This window comes from Lichenostomus cassidix, chromosome Z (genome assembly GCF_008360975.1).
Source record: "Lichenostomus cassidix isolate B80296 chromosome Z, HeHo_3.0, whole genome shotgun sequence".
Classification (NCBI taxonomy): Eukaryota; Metazoa; Chordata; class Aves; order Passeriformes; family Meliphagidae; genus Lichenostomus; species Lichenostomus cassidix.
Window position 1 is genome coordinate 47,284,130 of NC_139511.1, and position 22,122 is coordinate 47,306,251.

The window sequence follows — 22,122 nt, forward strand, 5'->3', positions numbered from 1 at the left end:
TTGTAGAAAGAAGTTATTGAAGAATTAAAACAGTTCTCTGTGTCTTGTCACAGTTCCAGTGTCTGGCCTTTTTCCTGTGAATCAACACCTAAGTAGGTTGGAAGTAGTAATTAGAAGAACAAAGTAAAATCTAGTCTTTGTCTCCTCTCCCTGCCAAGAAATCTCTTGTTGCAAGTAAGAAGGAATTCGCTGGTGATATGTGTCTGCTGTCTTAAGTAAGGAAGGAAATTATAAGACGAGTAGGGAGCTATGCCTGGACTCTGGTTTAGGTGTTATCTCTACTTGGGTATCTACTTGGGTATCATGTTTGCTGAGTTTGCCACTCAGGAGCTGCAAAACAACTGCTGCAGATGTGTTCTAGCAATATGGCCGTTGTTACTCGAGAAATGTCAGCTTCACCTTAGAATAGTTCTGTTACTGCTGTAAGTCTACATGTCTGCAAACATATTTCTGTTAAATGTAAATAAAAGTATGAAAGAACAGGGCTTTTTACAGTTGCTGTCAGCATAAAAGCAAAATATGTATGTCCAGTGAATTTCTCAGTATAAGAATATTTGTGCCACTGAAGTATCAAATGTCTCTCTTACCCACCCCCAGTTTCTCTTTTCCTTCACCCCTGCTGCCTTGCCCTGTCTCCTATTTCTTTACTCCTCTTTATCCTCTCAAAAAACAGCACCCCAGGAAAACACTGTGCCCTCCAAAAGATGCTAGCAGGAAGACCTCAATAATGATGATATGAGAATATGCTATTATTTACATTTTTTCTTGAATGTCTGCTGAGAATGGAATGACAACAGATACTGCGATAAAACAACAGCTTAAAAACAAGGCAAACTTTTTGCATGTGAAACAACACATTTTTTTTTTTTAAAGAACCTTTTTAAACATTCTTAAAAATGGTCTAATTGTCATTTTATGCAGACAGGTGAATCCAGGGTATTTTATTTATTTTGATAATTCTGCCTTGATTTAAATTATTTCTTGGTAAGAAGTTGAAACTGCTTGCAAAGAATTTTTTGGATCGCCAACAGGATTTTTTAATTAACTGATACTGAAATGCTGTTGTTTCTACATATGTTCCTTCTCACTGTGTGTTCATTATTTAGTCTTATTTCCATACTGTATTAGTAGAGTTCACACCTTTTGGAGGCAGGAGATTATTAGGAAGAATGTTTTACATTTAGGAGGAATGAGGGAGTGGGATCCAAGAGTGCTGTGAAATTTATATTTGAGACCACTTTTTGCTTAGTGTCATTTTTCCTCTGCCTCTCTTGGACATTAGTTATTTTTATTTGTTAGTTTCTGCTGGTTTTATTTATTATATCAATGCAATATTAGCACACTGAAATAGAGCATAAATAATAATAAAAATAATGCTCACTTTACCTATTGTAAAGTAGTAGTATCCTTGAATTTAGTGGTTCATTCACCAAGAATGGCTAATAGAATTTTGTGCTGAAAGGTGGGATTTTGTCTTTGTATTTCATTCTTCATATTTTTTAATTAATGCTGCATTGGGAGACTGATGTTAAGAATTTACCGACCTGTTTGCTTTTACCTTTTATGTTCTACACGAGTATGTCTTTCTGCATTTACTAGATATATAAGTAACCGGAATGCATATATGTGGTGTTAAAATTTTCTCTTAAAATTGTAGTAACAAGTCACTGAACATTTAATTTGGTTATATAAGATAAAGTATTCAGTGGAATCATACTGTGTTTTTTGTTATTTTGCATACACATAGCTTGTTTGTCCCATGCTGGTACTAAAATATGGACTAAGCTAGGTTTGTTGCATTTTTTACATTGTTGAGATAGCTAGTCAATGTTTAATGCTTGTAATACATGCTCTTCAAGCTAGAAGCCACTATTAGCTTCATGTTGTAAAAGAAACATTTTAATTTATCATTACTCTTTTTGAATTTTGGAAGGCATTGATGCTTTGAATGGACATGTGACATTTGTTTGCTACTTGTTTATGAAGAAATAAAATTGGAGGCTAGCAATTTGGAAATAAGGATATGTAAATTCTGGTAGCAGGTCACATTTTTGTTAGAGGCAGGTGATAGTTTCAACCAGTGGTAGAAGCTTCAGAGAAAAAAGACAGGAGAAGCTTAGGATGAGCTCTAAAAGAATTTTCTGTAAGTACAGCTGTGTCCTAATCCTGTCTTTTGGAATCTGGTCATGCCTTCAGGCAAAGATGTTGGTTTATTATTTCAGCATTAAAGAAAAATTCCTTTTGTTAGTAACCTTTGATGTTCATGTGATTCATGCAGGTATCCAATTTTATGCTTTGGAACTAAATTAACTTATCCTGTATCTCAGGTGGTAAACTATGTGCAATAATTACATGAAATGGAAGCATTTCTTTTTCTAACACTTGTTGCCCTTAAATTTCTCAATGAATTTACAAATAAAAGCAAATAGAAGTTCCCAGTCTATCATATGAGGTTTGCATATTGCGATCATGTTTACTCTTGCTGGTATTTTATGTGGACTCTCAAATTACTCAGTCTCTAGTTATTGATAACCTCTTTCTCTGAATATACGTTATTTCTGCTCTATCCTTTTTTTAGATAGGGGACCAGAACTGAATACATTTTTTCAGGTGAGGGCAAACGAATTAATGTAATGACATTGTATTTCTGGTATTATTTTCCATCACATTCTTTGTGCATCCTGATACTTGTTTCTTTTTTGACCACCATTGCGAACAGGCTGCACGCCTCTGGGTGGGAGGGAAGATTACTCTTGTGCCTGTAAGTGAATCACTTAACAATTAGGCATGTACACTTGTGTGCTGAGGAAGGGAGGTACGAGGCAGGTGACACGAGACACAGGAGAACCATTTGAAAACAAGATTTACCTGGAATTTGTTTCAGAGACTTTTGTATGGATAGTTTGTTGGAAATACTTAATTCTGATAAATAGGGATTGGGAAAAGAAATGTGTGGTTTTTTTAAACAAAAAAATCTAAACAACTCAAACTGTTGATACATGCCAGGCTTTCTTCTTACCTTTTCATTTTTTTAAACTAGTGGTGATAGAAACACAAAAACATAATTTCACATTTTGGTCCAGTGATGTGTTGTGCACTGCAAAGTAAGACAAATTGTGTAGAACTTTATGCACTGTCCTCTTTATTACTTCAAGATAAGTATGTTTGTCATACAATAATTCGGTTTATTTTTTCTCCCTCATTTCTTTTTGTTCACCCAATATCTGAATTTTCATGAAATTTCTTTTAATAGGCAGAGAGATCAAGAAAGAAAAGAAGCAGAAGAAGCTAGTCAGAAAGAAATAGAAGAGTGGGAAAAATCACTTTTAGCTCAAGCAGCACCTACAAGGATGGAGACAATGTGGGAGATTCCAGCTATTGGTCATTTTCTTTGTTTAGCACAACAGATTCTAAATTTACCTGAAATAGTATTCTATGAATTGGAGCGTTGTCTTCTGATGCCTCAGTGTAATGTTTTTTTATCTAAAATAATGACTTCTTTATTAAGTCCTCCTCATCGTAGATCTACGTTACATCGCAGGCCTACATTTTCCTACAGGACTTGGGAAGCAGCACTCAGAAAGAAAGTGCAACACTGGTATACCGTTGTAGGGCAGACTGACAATCCTAATGGTGCTGCAGAAAAACTTGGATTGTGTCCCCAGTTTTTCAAAGTGCTTGGAGAAGTTAATCCTTTGGAGGAAAAACCATTTCATGAGCTAACATTCTACCAAAAAGTATGGCTGCTAAAAGGCCTCTGTGACTTTGTGTATGAAACACAGAAGGATGTTCAGGATGCTGTGCTAGGTCAGCCTATCCATGAATGCAGAGAAGTAATTCTTGGTTATGACTGCTTGGAGAATGCATATGTTCACTTTCCGCAGTTCTGTGGTGCAGATGTTCGAATTTACAAACAGAAACCTTTTCAGGCTCCTGAATTCCCATCTCTTCCCATCAAAGTTAAAAAAGTGCCACGTATTAAATCAGAAAGAGTAAAACATGAATATGGAAGCAAAAGCAAGGAGGAGGTCAATTCTGCTGATAGAGAGCTGCTATGTCATTCCAAGGCAGAAGGAGAGAAAAGTATGGACTCCATTGTTATCTGTCCAGAAAAAAAAACATGTTTAGGTAGCTTTAGAGTCACTACAGAGGAGGTGAAGATTGACTGTGAAATAAAAACCTCAGGAGTCTGTGACATTAAGAAACCTGGTTGTTATAAAGAGAACTTCAGGAATTTGATTACTTCAGGAGAGATTGTTGATATGGGTGGTTACCCTAGTTCAGAAGAAATAACAGATGTGGAGAATGGACAAGGTTGCTCTGAAATGGCCAGAGTGAAATCTGAGCCGAGTCTGTTCAGGGAGAGCACATTGAAAGCTTGTCAAGTGCATGTCAATGGCACTTACAGTGACAACCAAGACACAAATTACCAAGAATCTGGTAAAGGAGCAGTGCTAGAGACCTCACTGCAAAATAAGAAACTAAAGATGCTGGCAAAAAAGAAGAAAAAGAAAAAAAAGAAATTCAAGGATATTCTGAACGAAAATCTACAGAGAAAACTTGATGACTTGCAAAGAAAGCGTGAAATTCATCTTCATCCATTCAAATCCTATAAATCTGAGATCCAGAACAAGTTGTTTATAATTAAAAAGAAAGCAAAACATAAGAAGCACAAGTCTGGTAAGTTGACATTTTTACATATAGTAAAAGTCAGGAGGATACAGGTTTTTCTTTTTCAAGTTGTTTTCTTAGTTGATAAGTCCACATTCTGTTTTTTGGAAAAGGAGAGCCTTATTGCCTTAGACATTTTGGATGTTAATTTTAGAGTGAAAGTTACCTGCCTAATAACACAAGCATATAAAACATCAGCTGATTAAACTGTGATTCGTTTTCAGAATGTATCTTTAGAGAACATGATTAATTGGAAGAGTTCATTTGTTCAAAAAAGTATTCAGGACAATGAATGTGGCTGACTAGTTAGCATCAGAGAGTGTCCTTGAAGGCATTTATGGTGTCTTATAGCAATTGTGGAAATGTTTCTTCCCTTTGTGATAACATTGCCTTTTCCAAATTATGAAGAAACATAGAGTAATTACATGAGATCATAAATCTAAAATCATTCACAGTGGAACTGTGCAGTCTTAGGTCACCAAACAGTATTGCTTTGATTGTGGGCCTTATTACACATCTCCTGAGTCCAACGACTGGGATACATAAGCTACAGAATTTATGCTGATGACATTTTTATTACAGAATTGGGCAGCATCTAGTTAAGTGTTTCAGGTAGGTGATATACAACCCAGATGGCAGTTAACTCACTGGAAAATTTCAAAAGTGTTTGCAAACAGTAAAGTTATTAAATCCTTAAGTCTGTTCAAATTGTCAGGTAACTATAGTATTTTTGATGTCATGTGAAGCAGCATAAAAGCTTCATCCCGTTGAGTCCTGGGCAAAGTTATCTGTACTAGATTTTAGCAGACTCCTTCAAACATTACATTTTTTGAAGTCACAGGCTGCTTTTCAGAATAGTGTAGACTGACAGATAATTACTGGATTTCATCTGAAAAGCAGAAAGCCAAAACAAAGAATCTGGGTGACAAAAAAATACCTTCTAAAGTGTAAGAAGCTAGCCAAGGTGTGATGGTAGTGCATTTAGCTAGAAGTTAAAATTTAAAGCTAAGAGAACAAGTCATATTTAGATTATAAATATTTGCACATCACACCCAAAGAGCTGTCTTCCATTTAAATCACAGGTTCCTTCCTCCTAAATATTTCACTACCATATCTAAACAGGAATTTTAAGAGTTGTAGTTGAAGTTTGTGTATGTGGTGTTCAGCAAAACTAATGTATTTTACATTCCCCTTTGTGACTGTTAGTTCTCCAAATGTGTCATTCTTCCTAAAACCAAGCAAACTGAATTGCAACCCAAATGGCAAACAAGGACTCTAGTTTATGGAACTATTGTTCTTTATCTCCTGATATGTTGAGGCATTTCCCATGTTATTCTGCCTACGTCTTCATTTGACCTTGCTGGAGGAAATTTTGCGATAACTTTACAGCATTGCAAGAAAGTGCTTTTCTGCCTATGCTAGTTAAATGACCATTGGTCCTGTAGCTGCTAGGCTGAAATAGATAGGATTGGATTCAATTCATGCTAATACCTTGTTCTTTTGTAACATTTCATAATGTTAAAGGCTAAGTAAGTAGTATTTCTTAAAGATTGTCTGAAATTAAATCTTCTGTTTCAAGATTCCCTTGCAATGTAGAACAGAAAAAGTGATTTAGTAAAGCTTGTTCTGAGTCCACAAAGACACTTAATTTAAATCTGATCCTAGCCATAATAATTCTTCACAATGTTCTTTAAAAGTAAAGTAAGTAGAAGAGAACATCAGGAATGTGAAAGTGAGTACCTTCCCATCCCTTTCCAATACAATTATTTTTTTCCTGCTATTGATTCTCTTTAGCAGCTAAATGTAGCTGATTGACAGTTTGTTTCTGTTGAGATGATTTGCATATTCCTGACTTGCTGTGACAGTGGTACCCATCATGAATATAGACTGGCCATACAGTTTTTCCATCTGAAAACTTCACGGAAATATTATGAGCAAAACTTACTGGAGAGTACAGCTATGTTAATGACCTTTACCATAATGGCAGAGTTTTCTGACAATTTATGAAAAGATGTAACCACTTTACTAAGTCTATGTCTTTGAAACAAGGTGATGGTTATTCCTGTGTTAATGTTCCGAGTCAGTATTATTGACAGAGTAATGCTGAATGCAATGGAAAGACAGAATCAGAGAGAGCTATTCTGTAAACAATTGCATGTTATGCATTCACTTTTAAATGTTATTTTCTTACTGGAGTTAGATAAATAAAAGTTTCAGTGCAAGGCACAGTGCAAGAGCATGACAGTTCTACAACTGCATGTTTGAAGCAGGGATTGGATGAAATTCAGAACATCTGTAGGGCTGGGAAAAAAGGAGGGACCAGAGGCTGCTTGAAATATCTGTGATGTGCCTGAAGCAGAGGTTGAAGTAAGTGTAAATTGAATCTCTTTTTATTCCAATTGGTTTAGAAAACACCAGTAAAACTTTAGAAGAACCGTGATGTAAATTCTATACCGTCTACTCATGATCTGGAAGATTCATACTAGTCTACCTGCTTAAAGTCCATGTTACCGTATATTTTATTTCTTTAGAGTACCATTAAATTTTGTGTATGAAGTCAAGCCTTGCTTGAGTGTGAGAAAATGAATTTAACAGCCTGTCAGCAATTTGGTAGTGTCTGGTTCACTGTCCTTGGGAGTTTAATCTTCAGAAGACTTCTGGAGACTTTTTCCTCAGTGTTCTGAAAAGTTAGTCATCTTGTCTAGCCAGTAGATAAAGGAACAGCCTGTTAATTATGTTGAAAACATTAAGTGAGGTGTTCCAGCCAATTGTAACAGTGTACTCCATGCATTAAGCTTCAGTGCCGCTGTCTTCAGAAACATGTACCACTGAGGTTTTGTAGGGTTTCCTTGCATTGTTCTGTAAATCAGCAATATTAATGCACTTGTTCAGACTGACTTAGCTCTTTTGACTGTATAAAAGTGTGTGCTGTGTCAGTATGGAAGCTCAGAACTCTATAATAATGCTTCATTTTCCAGATTATTTTATGTTTTTTAAAAGAAGCCATTGGGAGCAAGAAAGAAGGTTAGGAGACTAAAAGGAAATAGGACATGCTCAGTAGTTGCCAAATCTTTGAAAGACATGAAGTGTGTCTTAAAAATTTGTTAACAGAAAGATACATGGCCTGTTATTTATTTTGAGAACACTGCAGTTGCTGCTAGGATGTAATGAAAAAACAAATTCTTGCAGTTGGACAGGGCTAACCTAACTGTATTCTACCATGAAAAATACTACTGAGTTAGTGTTTAATGCTAAAAATATCTGTTTCCCCATCTGGGATAATGAGACACTAGATGCAAAAATCAAGTTGCATTTTTATGAAAAGTTATTATTAAAATAAGTTTTTATTCAAAATTGCTCTGTGTTGTCACTTTATAATTTGAAGCACGAATTGACACTGCTTTTGTTCTTCAAGCGGAAGCCACAAGAGCTCAGATACCAGAGTTCATAATAAAAAGTTTTACTAGAGCTGCAAAAACGTCTTCTGTTTTTAAATCAAATTGATCCCAATGTGGAACAAGTTATAAATAGGTTGTACTGTTCTTGCTAAAGTAATTTACAAATGTCAAGAATATTTCTGGGGCTTAGCGTTTTATTAGTCTCATTTTTATGCCTCTGAAGTAGTGCTGGAAGAGATCTGAATTATTTATTTCTTAATTTCCAATTCTTCACCCTGAGATGGCAAGACCAACTTGACGTGGCTTATGCTTTATTTGCATCTAATGTCCCTAATGTGTTTTTTTGGATGATCATAGTTATTATTCAGATCCTAGTTGTTATGTTACTTTGTTGATTGCTTGCGTATCTATTCACTGATATCTGTAGAATTTGTTTTGGCTTGACAGGAAAACTATGGCAGTCAGGTGTCTCCTGGACCTACTGAACTTAGGTTCATAGAGCTGGCTAAGAGGCTCTTGGTTAATAAAATTTTGATTTCCTATGAACTCCTGTTTGTAGTGCAATGCCTCAATTGTCTCTTCCACTGTGAACTGAAACCAAACTGAGATGTGGAGCCTGTTGGAAAAGGACATGTGGAGACATAAGTAATAATTATGTCACAGTAAATTGTTAGTGAATATAAAGTTGCACAGGAACAGCTTTAGATGTGGGAAGGAAGCAGTCTGTGTTGAATTGAGTAGGTGAACTAAACAGATTATGTATATGAGATTCCTGATTGGAAATATTTTCTAATATGGATTTAATAAGGTTCTACCAAGGTTTAATTAGATTGTAAGGTTTTTCTAATTGATTGCTCTTAGTCAGTGATTAAATATATTTGTACATTGAGTATGCTCTGCAAGGTACAGTGGGCCATGATTCAAAATGTACTGATATCTAGCTGCTGTCAGAAGCATTATTTCATCTGCTGAGGAATTAATATAACCATTTGAAATAGTTTCTTCATGCAGGATTATGGACAAAAGAGCTGTAGCAGAACCTGTGGAGTTATTTGAGCTGTTGTCACTCAGTAGTGATTTTGTTATCTCAAGAAAGGGTTAGCAGCTGGGTGTGCTACCAATTACATGGGCAAGATACTTACGTTTATTACACAGTTGCAAGTCTGGGTGCTGGGAGGAAATCCACAAAACCATCATACCCTCTGGGTTATGAAGCTGGCTTTTTATACCCTTTTTAAAAATATATTTCACCTATGTAATACATATGAATTACAGATAACTGCCAGTTGTGACAGATTTGGTTTCTGTTACCGTTGTTTAAAGCTGAGAAATAATTTTTGGAAAACCAGATATAAGCTGCTTTAAAAGGGAGGGATTATCAGTACTACCACTGCACCTTCTTTCTAATACCAGTTTTGTATTTTAAAAGGGTGTTACTGAGGTAGAAGATGAATTTGCCCTAAGTAGTTTGCTGTATATATTAGTTCTCTCCAATTGTGCAAATAGATGTAGTTTTTTTCTTAGTTTTTGATACATGATAACAGAAAATGCCTGCACCATAGGATATCTGGTGTCAAAAAATGGTAAAAAGACTGGTGCTGCTCTGTACAGACACATGCTTAGCTCATGGCAGTTGCCAGCCTGGGAATTGTGTAGGTCTTTTGGTACGTATGTTCCAACAAGTGTGCTTTATATGTCAGATTCTATTTTTAATTTAATGAGGTGAGGCTCATTTCCATTTTTCTTATGCTTCTAGACAGTTTAACTCTTGGTCTGTCGGTCACCCTGTAACTTTCCTACTTCATGCTTTTCAGATGCTGATGTGAAGGAAGAAATGTTTATTTTATTTGGGTTTCTAATTATTTATAACTATTTTAAAACATTTTCCTCCTGTTTTTCATTAGGACATATTGGGGAAAAGAGAATATTTCTGTTTAACTGTTACTTCTTGAATTACACTGCATCATACGTCATATAGCACTGGATGCTGAAAGTAATCAAGTAAATTCTTGTTAAAAAATATGTTGAAAATATTCAAGTAAAATGAAAGTTTAATTTTAAACATATTAGAATTCTCCTTTTTGTAAAGAAGCAAGACAATCTAGCTGCCTAATCTTTTTGTCTTTTAATTTTATTTCCAGATAACATATTTTTACAGGATTGTAACAAGGAGCCACCTTATGACCCAACTTCTTTTTGAGTCAGTTTGTCAAGAAAGCTTCTAAGTGTCTACTTAAGTTCATTCAATGAACAGCACTGTTCTCAGTAGTAGCATACAGCTGTATTCATAAAGTATATAACAAAAAAGCTGACGTTTTTGCCTACTGTCAGAATGATTGGGTTATTGTTCTAATAAATATGCTTTTCTATTTTATGACTTGTTCTTTAATGTGAAAGATGTAGGTGTTTATTTTTTGTAGTTGAGCACTCTTTAAAATTTTTATATGTTTGATATGGGGAGTTTCTAAGTTGTTTTATTGATTTTAATATCATTTGATTTTATGTGGAGTTTCGGTTCTAGATTCTCCAAGCCCTCTGCCTTGTCCCATAAGTGGGTTTATTTCAGAGTCAGGTAAGATGTTCAGGAAACTCACAGTGTAGTAAACTGGAAATATAGAGCCATAGGCATCTATGAATTTGTATGTACGTGTACATAGGCATTTGCGCACACATAAAGCATCTGTTAGGAAGAAGGTTAAGTGCAATTTTTGCCAATATTTTCACTAAAACAAATATTGAATCTACCTGCGCTGATATTACCAAGTGCCAGTAATCATGCTAGGTGACAACAAATTCCACATTGCATGATTATTTTCTTCAAACTCTCTTCTTGTTTAAGGTTTTTATTTATTGTTTAGGACTCCTGAATGTGAACAGGTGATACTGTTAGACTGATGGTTTTGGCCCGGGTGAACAAGTTAAAAGTGATCTTGTTTGAATTTACCATATGAATGCAGAAATAACCATATAAGAAACTTTACTGTCTTGCTTAGTGACATAATTGCTTTATTTGAGAAATGTATATATGATTTGTGAACTCCGATACCGTAGGAAGTAAAGCATTTGCCTTACCTTCAAAGGGATTTTTTGTTCCATCCATGTTAATATATAGCACAGCTGCGTGTGAAGTGCATTACAGGAAGTTGCTTGCATTCTTCTGAAAATGTTTGGTATGGCCGCAGGAAGAAAAAACAAATCAATCTAATTTCCTTAATCTAATAAAATCAGGGATTTCTAGATATTGCTTGTATTTTGAGGGTGTTTTTTAACTACAAGATACAGAGATCCCAGATCCTAATGTGTGATTCTTTACAGTGTCAGAGAAACAAATCTTGAAGGTAAGATGCTGTATTTCTTGAGTCTGTGCCGTAAGTTCTGGATTTCACTTCTTTCACAAGAGTGGTGTGAACATTATTTTTATGACTTAGATTTTTAGGTGCTGTATTATTGAAATTGTAGTAGGCTTTTTCTTTGTCTTCTTTTTATTCCTTCCACCCCACACAAAAGACTGCACTACACAGATACTTGTTTAATGTTTGCTTCTGCTGAGTCTAGTTCTGAGTCATCATGGTTACATGACTTATTGTAAGCCGTCTGTTAGTTGCAGTTTAACTTCAAATCTGTATGTAATTTAATTTTATTAATAAAGTACAACGAACAGCATTATGAAGCTTTTCTCTTTTAATCTTACAAGGAAAAAAATCGCTATCTAAAAAAGCAGTCACAAAGAAGAGGAAAGGTGTCAGAAAGTCTACCATACCAGAATTTCAGGTAAATTATTTTAATTTTTGTGTTAAGCTCTTGAAATCTGAATGTCTATGAAATAAGTCCTTTAGTTTCTGTTAGAGACCTTGGAAATACTAATTGAAGCTGAATTTCCTTCTAGTTTTGGAGGCTTAAACTGATAGTATTTTTAAAAGTACATTTCACCTTCTCTTGGTAGAGAATATTTTACTAGTTTTATTATGTGCGGCTTGAACACTATTTTCAGTGTGGTTTGAGATCCCAGATATATCTGTTACAGTATAAGTCCTATGAAAACTAGGACTTGTTAAAGATATTTTTAAGGTAGATATAAATCTCTGGGATAAAATTACTTGGTTTTGTATGAGGCGTGACAGTGTGGTTCTTGAATTGAAATCAGGCTTGTTTAACTGAAGGATGTGCAAAAAATTTATAGGCAAGTGTGCTCACCCTGCTTGCAACTTTTATTCCTTATCAGCACATGATTTCCGGGCCTCTAGGATCTCTTAGGCTCTAGAAAGCACCAAGAGTATTAATTATGCTAATGTGGTTTTATGGTGGTGCAGTAGAAGTGTTACAGAACTTCAGTTTTAAGTTGCTTTCTATGTGGCTGCTTGGATTGAAGTTCTCCTTTGGGTATCTTTCTTTTTTTTCAGAAAGCAATCTCTGCTAGTTTGGCCAGCAGACTTATGTTGAATCATGGCTGTTTTGTAATATCCTCAGCCTGTGAATCAGTTGATTCCATCATGATCATGTGTTTCAGATGGAGCTAGTAGAATTTCTGTTGCTAAAATTGGCTAGTAACAGTCAATGTTGAGAAACAACCAATATTTAAGTATACTTCTCTATATTGTAATGATGGTGACTAAAATGTTTCGTAACACCTCCAGAAAATAGGTACAGTGTCTAATTTTTTTTTCCAAGCACATTACCTGCATGCCATGGGTATGTACAGTTAGTTTAGAAAAATTTCATACGTAATTAAACTACTGCATTTCAGTAGTTTGTCTAAAACATTGTGTAAAACTTCGCCCAGCCTTTTAGCTTTAGTAGATAAAACATATGTACATTTACCTACCTGTCTAAGTGTATATGTACCTTCTGTAAAATCTTGCATTAAAATGTAACAAAGTACTTCTGATCTTTTGATCAAAGCTAGGACTCATATCAGTTTTAGGTGAGGCTCAAACTGATTAGTATTGAGCAATTTAATCTTATTGAGGAGCTTTTTAACAACTTTCTAAGAACTTAACCTGACTCTTGCAGGAGGTATGACTGTTAGAAGAATTTACAAATATTAAAACATCTATATTTGGGATAACACTAAGACTTTTGGAGTCTAGTAATGTATGCTTGAATATACTCTTCCCCACATACACAAATGGCCAAACTTTATGAAATTATGTAACTGATTAAAGGTACAAGTATATTTTTTAAAATATTTGGTAAAACAGCTTAGAGCATATCCAGGCCCTGTGAAATATGCTGGGAGGGTATAATGACAAGAATGTTGCTGTTCATGTCTACAGATCATCTTGTGGAATGAAAGTTAAAAATGAAGAAGTACACTTTATAAGATTGGATTCTATACCTAAGTATAGATATCTTACCTGAAAATCATGACTTGTCATTAAAGCTGAATAAATGAGTATTAATAAGTCTTTTAATGCGTGCAGTGACACAAATCAATATTATTTATTAACAAAAATTCAGGAGGTAGTAGTGCTACTTCACCTGATGTTTAGAATGCCACTTTTATATAACATTTTGAAAGCATACTGCATAATTTTTCTTGCTCTCTAACATAGTGTGTCATGGACAAATCAGCAAAAGTGAAGGTCAGTGAACGTCATTCCTTGCCTGTATGATTTCAGACTTCGTGTTAGTTTCCTAGCTCAAGGCTGCTTTAAAAAAGACCAAAAAACCCTACAAACAACAAAATAAAGCAAACTCAAAAGCAGATGCAAATTAGATTCTTTTTACCAAATAAAAATGCAGAAAAACAAAGTCTTAGTTTTAGTATTTTGAAAACTAATGGAGAAGTGGGTTTACAGCTTTATAGGTCATGATTTAGTTGTCTCTTGCTTGTTATTCTGAGTTCCAAGCTTGTTATTACTGTTGCTCATTAACATTTTCAAGAAATTAACAGCAATTATACTGCTATGCAGAAGGGCCACTAATGTGTTTTGGGATTTTTTTTTCCAGTTACAGAGTACATTTAGGTTTGGTAAGCAGTGTTTCACTCAGTTGTTTCTCCTTTCACCTCATGTGCATTCATATGTAGCCATATAGACCTATACGTAGGATAACTAAGGAAAAAAGGAGCGTGCACACTGTTTCAGTGTGTCTTTTACAATTTCAGTTTTATCAGCTATAGTCTATATTAAATGCAGATCTCAAAAGGGGACTTCCTTTTCCACATGTGGATTTTCCACATGTAGATGTGAGTGATAAAAGAGCAGCTGCCTAGGAAGTACCATGATAAATAACAGTCATTACACAAATAAACTGTAATAAAGCATGAGGCCCCATTGAAGTGAGTAAAAATTGTGCAAAAAGATTGTCTGAAGTTAAGGGGGCAAGGAAAGAGCATCAGTGATCTGGGAGAATACACTAGGTTTGCATTTATCAATAGATCCAAATTAGATATGGTTTTTATGATGTTAAAGAGTTTGTTTATAGGTTGATAACAGGAGAGTCCCAGGTTGTCATGGAGCTTGGTCCCCCTATTTTTCCTCAAAAAATTCAGGGAAGATTTTTCTTGTCTTTCTTCCTCGAAGTTCTAGGAGTCAGTGAGGGTCTTTGGGAGAGTACCAAAATCTGAGATTGAATCATAACATGAAAGTGGATCACTGAATTTGAAATTTTACTGAATGCTGAGTACTGAAGCTTCCTCTCTATATAATTGAAAAACAGGATGCTTATTGCCTATGAAAAATAAGTCCCTATGTAGTAAGTACTGTGCCAGATGTGATTGTGTCTTTGTTGCAGTTTACATGTACACAACAAATGAGATACTTTGTGCATTAATGTAAATGTTTACAACCTGAACCTTTAAGTCGCCATGGAGTGTTCTAGGGAATAGGGACTAATCATTCACTGTCTCTGATAATTCATAAAGGAAACATTTTTTCACTTCAGATTATTTTTCTCATGATAGGTGATTAGAAGGCATGGCTTCAGGAGCGATATGTGAAACTACCAGTAGGCTATCAGAATGTGATAGAATTATTAGATTGTAACATTAACGCCTTCTTTTTGTCTTCATGTTAATTTACCCATTTTAACATACAAAACAAGTAAGAAAGGCAATGTTTTTTGCAGAAAATTGAATTGCTAAGTTCCACCAATTACCAACCATGAGCAAAGAACACTGAAACCTAAATAAGAATCTCATTGGGAGAAATACCATCTAGAATCTGAATCAAAATGATCATGTGAAATGCATTACACTTTGTTATTTTCATCACAATTCTTTACACCTTTCCTTCAAAACACTTCATTCTATAAGATGGGAAATGTTAACCATGTGAGAGAAGTTTCAGAATTAGCTTCTTCCCAGTCAGTGTGAATCTTTATTTTCTCATCTCAAATCATACTGTGAATGAAAAAGGCTTTTTCTTGAACTCTTTTTATAGTGCTTTTCAGTACAGTATTGGAGTATTTCAAATACTAAACTTATTTTTACTGTATATCCTCCAAGTTCACCTGTTACCCTCCTTGTTTTGCCAGTGGGTAATTGACACACGCTTAAGACCCTCAAATGTACATCTCATCTGATGAAGATTGGGACTTAGAGATTTTATTGTTCTTGCCTGTCACTCCCAGTCCCAAGACAATTAAACTTTGTATATTGGCATTGTTTTTCCCATTGATGTAGCTTGGGTTGGTCTCATAGGACAAAATAAAAAGCATTGATAAAATTTAGTAACTGAATTGTCAGGTGCATAGTCAAAAGAGTGGATTGTAATTGTGTAGGGAAGACCTTTTTACCTGCCTTTACTGACTTTTGTCAGGGACTGTGATGTACATTTTTGCTTAATAACACTGTTATAGATTTCTTCACAGACCAGGTAAAGCCAGTATTTGGTTTCAGTTTGCATTTTATGTATTTGGAACTTCTTTAAATGCAGGACATGCATGTTGAACCTAGTTAGTGTGGCATACACTGTCTGTGGAAAGACACTGCTGATTTCTGTATTAATTTGCTATTCTGAACTTGATGAATGTGAAAACTGTAAACTTTGGTTTGAGTCACTGCATTTCCTCAATATTTCAGATGTTCACAAAGGTTATGAAAATAATGGCATGTGTGCATTAGAGGTTTCTGAAATTTATGTTGCTAGAAGTGTTTTAACAGTGACCAGCAAGGTACTTTTTTTAATATGAATTTGCTGAAAATCTAAAACTGCACATGAATTTGAAGTAAAAATATCTTGTTATAAATTACTGATTTGGGAAAAATACTTAGCATTTGTATGATAAATCATTTTAGTGAGGGTGAGTTTTGTATGGGCTTTTTTAATTTCATTTTCTTCAATTATTTCAACATATTCTCAGTAATAAGGAAAACATGTCCACCTAAGGGTATTCAGAGCAAGCAAGTCTTAAGATAACCCGAAAGAACCTAACACCTTAATAATTTCTGGCTTATTAAGTCTTAACTTGCCCTAGAAGATGGTAAGACATTGTACAGATCACCTTTGTTTGACGATTTTTTCAAGAAAATAGCATATGTTTTCTGAGACGAAAGTAATAAAAAGCTTATTTCTAAAGACAAGAATAAGAAGAATATAATACTTTTTCAAAACATATGTTAAGTAGGTAGATTTGGTGGATGACTAGGTTGCCTTAGAATCATCAAGGTTGGAAAAGTCCTTCAAGATCATCCAATCCAGCCATCCACCCAGCATTACCCCTGTCACCCCTAAACTACCAAACCACATCACCAGATCCAAATGCCTCTTGAACCTGTCCAGGGATGGAACACTCTCTGTAAGCATATAAAGTCATGTTCAGGAAAAGTTGTAATACGTGTACTACATTATAACCACAGTATACTACAAAGCTAGTATACTTTAATGCAGCAGGGAGCTGTTTGGTAGTAATAGCTGTTCTCGTTCTATTTCATTATTGTATTTGAGACTTATTTGGTAGTTGTCATTCACAGAAGTTTTAAGAAAATGCCTACATTTTGAAATGGAAGGTTACAGGTAGAGATACGGTTTATGTCTGAAGAATAGAGTATTTTTATCTTAGATTCTCTTCCTCTCAACAAATCCTGGTTTTTTGTTTGGCTTTTTTTTTTTTTACATTTAAAAATACTATAAGAAAATAAAAATCAGATGGTGGCACTAAGTAATAATGTGCTTTTAAATTTTATTTAATTTCACTGTATGTTTTCCAAATCCCACATCACCATGTGTTTGTGTTCATTTGTTTTTTAGCTTATTTGCACTAATCTTGATGAACTCAGGGAATTAATCACAAAGATTGAGAATGAACTCAAAGATCTGGAGGACATTAAAAAGAAATCGGTATGTGACATTAAAAGCTTTCTCTTGTATGGATATAAAACACTGCAAGTTACTTGGTGAGGCCTGTCAACTGAATTTTTTTATGCTGTTCAGTAACTGCATGAAACCTGCTAAAGTTGATTCATGAGGACTGTAATCTTAATCTTTCGTGTATGTATGCTCTGTTCTCAATGTTTTTATGATAAGTGAATTCAGTAACTGTGTTAGCACTTCTTCCTGCCAAAACAAAATGTGGATAGTGGTAATGCCTTAGAATTAGAATAGTTAATTTCCTTTACACATGTGACCATTTTGCCCTGAGGACAAGTTATTACCAACAAATAATTAATTAGAGGATAGAATTACTGTATCTGCCTATGCAGTGCTGATCTGATCTTCTAGTGAGCTAGAATTCTTAATTCCCTTTTTTAGTGTGTAAGTTATTAAAATTTACTTTGTTTAATGTTTATTGAAGGTGTTTATACCAGAAAGCATGCTACCTGGCTTTTGATACCAGATTGAGACACAAATTTTACCAATATACACTGGATCACTCAGTCTGTGCAACTGAAAACCTCAAAAGAGTAACGGTTAGACAAGAGAGTCCAGCATGTTTGGGCTTTTGTAGGAGTCAGTGATTCTAATTAGGATGGTGAATGGGTTTAAATATATGAATAGTATTCATTTAAATGGCCCTCTACAGTGAACTCTTCTTCCTTTTTTCATTGTTCTGTTTATTGAACCTTTGGTAGGCACCTCTGTGTTGGCATTTCTATGAAAAAGAAGTAGTTAGAAGTGTTGGTTTCTCTATATGTTGGAAATTAGGCTGCTTCAAATTCAAGTGAACGTTTATAGTCTCGTGCAGGATCAATATATTCTTAATATATTTAAATAGGGGGGGAGAGATGTAGTAGGAGAGTGGTAGTGTACATTAGGATTTTGAAAGACAAGTATCAGGGCAGACAGCATAATGATTGTTAATACAGACAAAGGAATAATATGAGCCTAATCTTGAAGGTATTTTGTAGTTGCTAAATTGCAAACTGGTTTTATCATAAGAATGCCAAGAGGTTGTCAGAAAGGGTGTGTTAGCAACAGGATAAAAAGCCAAAAATGAGAGTATGCTACAGCCTATCAATAATCTTAGTATAGGTGAGACTTTCAGTCTGCTAGTAAAACTGTAGGAACAAGACTTCTACAAGGGTGAACAAATGCTAAATATGTCATAATTGCTCTTTAAACTGAAATCTGATAATGTCATTATGTAAGTAAGTTGCATGACTTCAGCAGGAATACTATGTTTAGTTCTAATTGCACCGTCTTAAAAAGCCCAAGCACTTAAGTACAGGGGAGTTAAGATACAGCTCATTCAGCGTTCAGAAGTTGTGAGGTAAGGACAGTCTTTCTTTGTCCTTTTAAAAACCTATTGGATCATGATTCTGGATCTCTAAACACTTGTGTTGTTAGAAATGTAATGTAAAGAAAAAGGGCTAAGATTAATTGCTGAAGAAGTAATTATGAGGAAACAGTAAAGTGAGATACAGATTTTGAAAAAAGTAATTATGAGGGAAATTTCATGTTTTCCTTTTAAACACACAAATAGAAAGGTGTTGAATTAGGTGAATAATCATAAATTTAACTTGTTAAAGTGAGGTTTTGCTTTGGAAAGAAAGTCTTTAGGATTTCATTTTTGATGTCTAACATTTTGATGTCTAATAGCTGAAAAACTGGAGAAAGTGCAGTTTTCATTCTTCAGCTCTAACCACATGATAGTGGCAGTTTCAGAAGCATCCAGAACTGAGTTTTTCTGAAGTGCATAGTGTATTAAGTAAAATATTTTTTCTAATTTGATAATGGAAATTTGACCTAATGTGAAAGTTTATTTTAATATGATGGACTTCTTTCTTGTTTTGATTGAAAGATGATGACGTTCTTACTACTTCATGGTAATTTAATACTGATTTTTGTTTTCAATAATGATCTGGGTGAAACTGTAGGAATCTTTCTTCTTCACAACTAACTTCCTTGGTAATTTCAGTTGTAGTAGTTGATAGCACATGTTACTGAGAAAAACCCTCACAGCAAACTTTACTATTATGTTAAATACTAACACATATTAGAAGTACAACTTATTTAACTTTATAGTAAGACTTTCAAGTGTAACCTTTTCTTAGTCATAACCTCCCTTTTGTTACGTAGAAGACTGTTCTAAGTAGATAAAAGGAATTCCTGCTTGAGAACTTGGAAGTAGTGGAGGTTATAATGAAGAGCTGAGCTACAGGACCTTTTTAATATTAATAAACTTACACTGTTTTCCCTCATTTTTTGTAGGTAGTTGGACTGGTTATATCTGGTACTTTTCACAACATCAACTTGAGACAACAAATGACATGACAGATTTTTTTTTTTTTTTTGCAAGTTAAAAGAAAATTAGAATAGGGTTATGTAATGGAAAGTCATGGATAATTTTAAGTTTTGAGACTTCTACAAGTTTCTTTTACAACAATGAAATAATAAACCTGTTGGAAAGGATTTTCACTGTTTGTTTGATTAGAACAGTTTGGTTCTCTACTCTTGTACACCTGTATTGTCTTTTGAATTAGCTATGAGTAGTATTTTTCCTTTTAAAGTCTTGCGCTTTTTCTTGATTACTGGTGAATTTGTTACACTCACAGTGAGATTTGCTTTGTGCTAGTTTGCTGTGACTGTTTAGAGTGGAAAATCAACTTTGACTTCAATTCTTTAATTTTCAGCAGAGTTCAACTCTACTTGTGAACTCTAGCCATAGTTCTGAAGCAACGCTGCAATTTCACATATGCTTTCAACTGACATAAGCCAAAACTGGTGCCAAATAAATAGTTCCTACTCCCTGTGTCTCTGGAAGCTTCTATTTTCTGTGCCATCCCATGAGAGAGGCTAGCAAGATTATTTGTTCAGCTGCATGGTGAGAGTTAGATTGTGATAAACCTAACTACCTACTTCTGCTGGTGATTTGTTTCTAAGCCAGACCAGTTTTCTAATGCAGCTTATCATGCAGTTGCACAAATAACTGTGCTTGTATTCTGCCACAAGTTGGGTGGTCATTCCAAGAACAGAAATGGCCATCTATGGGCTAAAGAAAATGGGACTGATTTTGACAGGAAGGGTGCTTTTGTGTGGCAGGTGTAGTTGTATGTGATATTACTAGTAGGGGTGCTCTAAAAAGTCTACGTCTTCAGCTACTGAACAGTTCCTCTCCTTTACCACATATTATATATCCAGAGGGATAGGAGAAATCAGTCAGATTTACTATTTATTTAATTACCTGACTGGAAATAAAAATGTGAAATGTGCGGAAAAGGTACTTAAAGGACTTGAGTTTAATGTTTTGTGCACTGCCTAGTGAAAGGCTGATACCCTAAGGAATGTCTAAGCTAGAATGTCTTCTAGGTCTTGTACATTCCTTAGGACATGCAAAGCAGCATCCTTTAATTTTAAAACAGTGTGACTAAAAACTGGAGTAAAATTTGAATCAATAGAAAAAACACAGAATTTACAGCAACAAAAATTATATGCTAGTAGAAATTAGATCTCTTTTGTTGCTAATACATAGGTAAAATGTGGGTGAAATTACAAGCAGTCAGTAGACAGTTATAAACCTGAAGTAGAAAAACATACTAGCTAAAAATTACATCGATACTTTATTGCATTTTTATTTCTTGTTTGTTGTTTGAGAATTTAGACTGTACATATAATATGTATGGCCATTTTGTTGAATGTGAGCTTCTAGAAGTTTGCTATAACTAGCAAATTGACCAAGACATGCAAAGTAGCTTAATTTCACACTTGCAGTGGTACTGCTGAAAAAATAATTTTGACAAACACATGTGATAGGGAATCATTTTGCTAGTGTATTTAGGATCACATGAAGACCTCTGTCTAATATATGAAATTTGTTTTATGAGAAGGGACAGTAAAGTAGCACATTCTGTCTGGATCAGTATGCAGGATAACAACTAACAGTTTCTGGCATTTTGGATCCTATTTTTCCCTAGGTCTTCTCTGTTTGGTCAAATCAGTGGGATTTGCAGTGTGAAGGGAAATCTTCTTACTGCCTTTCAGATAATCAGCTTATCTTGTGATCTGAAGTAATTTTTTTTGTGTGTAAGTGAAACTGTTAATTAAACTACTTAGTAGATCAGCTGTATGTACTAAACTGTTGCATATCATAGCAGAATTTTTAAAAAAAATTTTTTTTCAAACCCTTCTTGACATCGTGTAGTATGAAAGTGGAGAGAGCTGCAGGTACTTGTATAATATAATGAACTTAGGGCTTTTTTGCAAGTGCTAGCTGAACTTGCAGTAAAATGAATGGGGTTTTTAACATCAACATGGAAAGTTTTCTTGTTTACTGAAGTGCAAGACTTTATTCTGGTAGCACCACTGGATTTGAATCATTCCTTTTAAGTGATGGATAAATGCATAGCTGTCTAGGGAGTGAGAAGGGAGGCTCACAGGATTCCCACAGGTAAGCTGAGAAGGTTAAAATGAATAAAAGTCAATATATTCATGAGAAGGAGACCACACTTCCCTTACAGAGAGAGCAAAGTCAGACAAGAGTTAAGGGAAGGAAAATTACTTAGCCAAAGGACACCAGCCAAGGTAACAACTAATTACGGTTTGGAGAAAAGACTTCTAAGATGTTATTGTTTGCAGAGGTCTGTAACACCCTGATGTTCTTGACTTAGTAGCCAAAAAAGTAAAATTCTTCCATTAAAATGTTTTGGGTTCTGCTGTTGTTCCTGAAAGTTGTA

General features: G+C 34.7%; 1 protein-coding gene across 6 annotated transcripts in view; it reads left to right on the top strand.

Moving 5' to 3' along the window:
* BRD10 (bromodomain containing 10) overlaps positions 1-22,122 on the top strand; it is a 50,041-nt gene that overhangs the window by 6,965 nt on the left and 20,954 nt on the right. For 2 of the 6 annotated variants that reach the window (XM_085042580.1, XM_085042581.1), the window contains 4 exons: positions 3,254-4,680; positions 10,579-10,641; positions 11,764-11,840; positions 17,261-17,350. In XM_085042580.1, the coding sequence (XP_084898706.1) occupies positions 3,254-4,680; positions 10,579-10,641; positions 11,764-11,840; positions 17,261-17,350 (1,657 nt within the window). Of the gene's footprint in view, positions 1-2,587; positions 2,611-3,253; positions 4,681-10,578; positions 10,642-11,763; positions 11,841-17,260; positions 17,351-22,122 lie in introns of those variants that run through there. The other 4 variants (XM_085042586.1, XM_085042583.1, XM_085042582.1 and 1 more) reach the window with 4 other exon arrangements.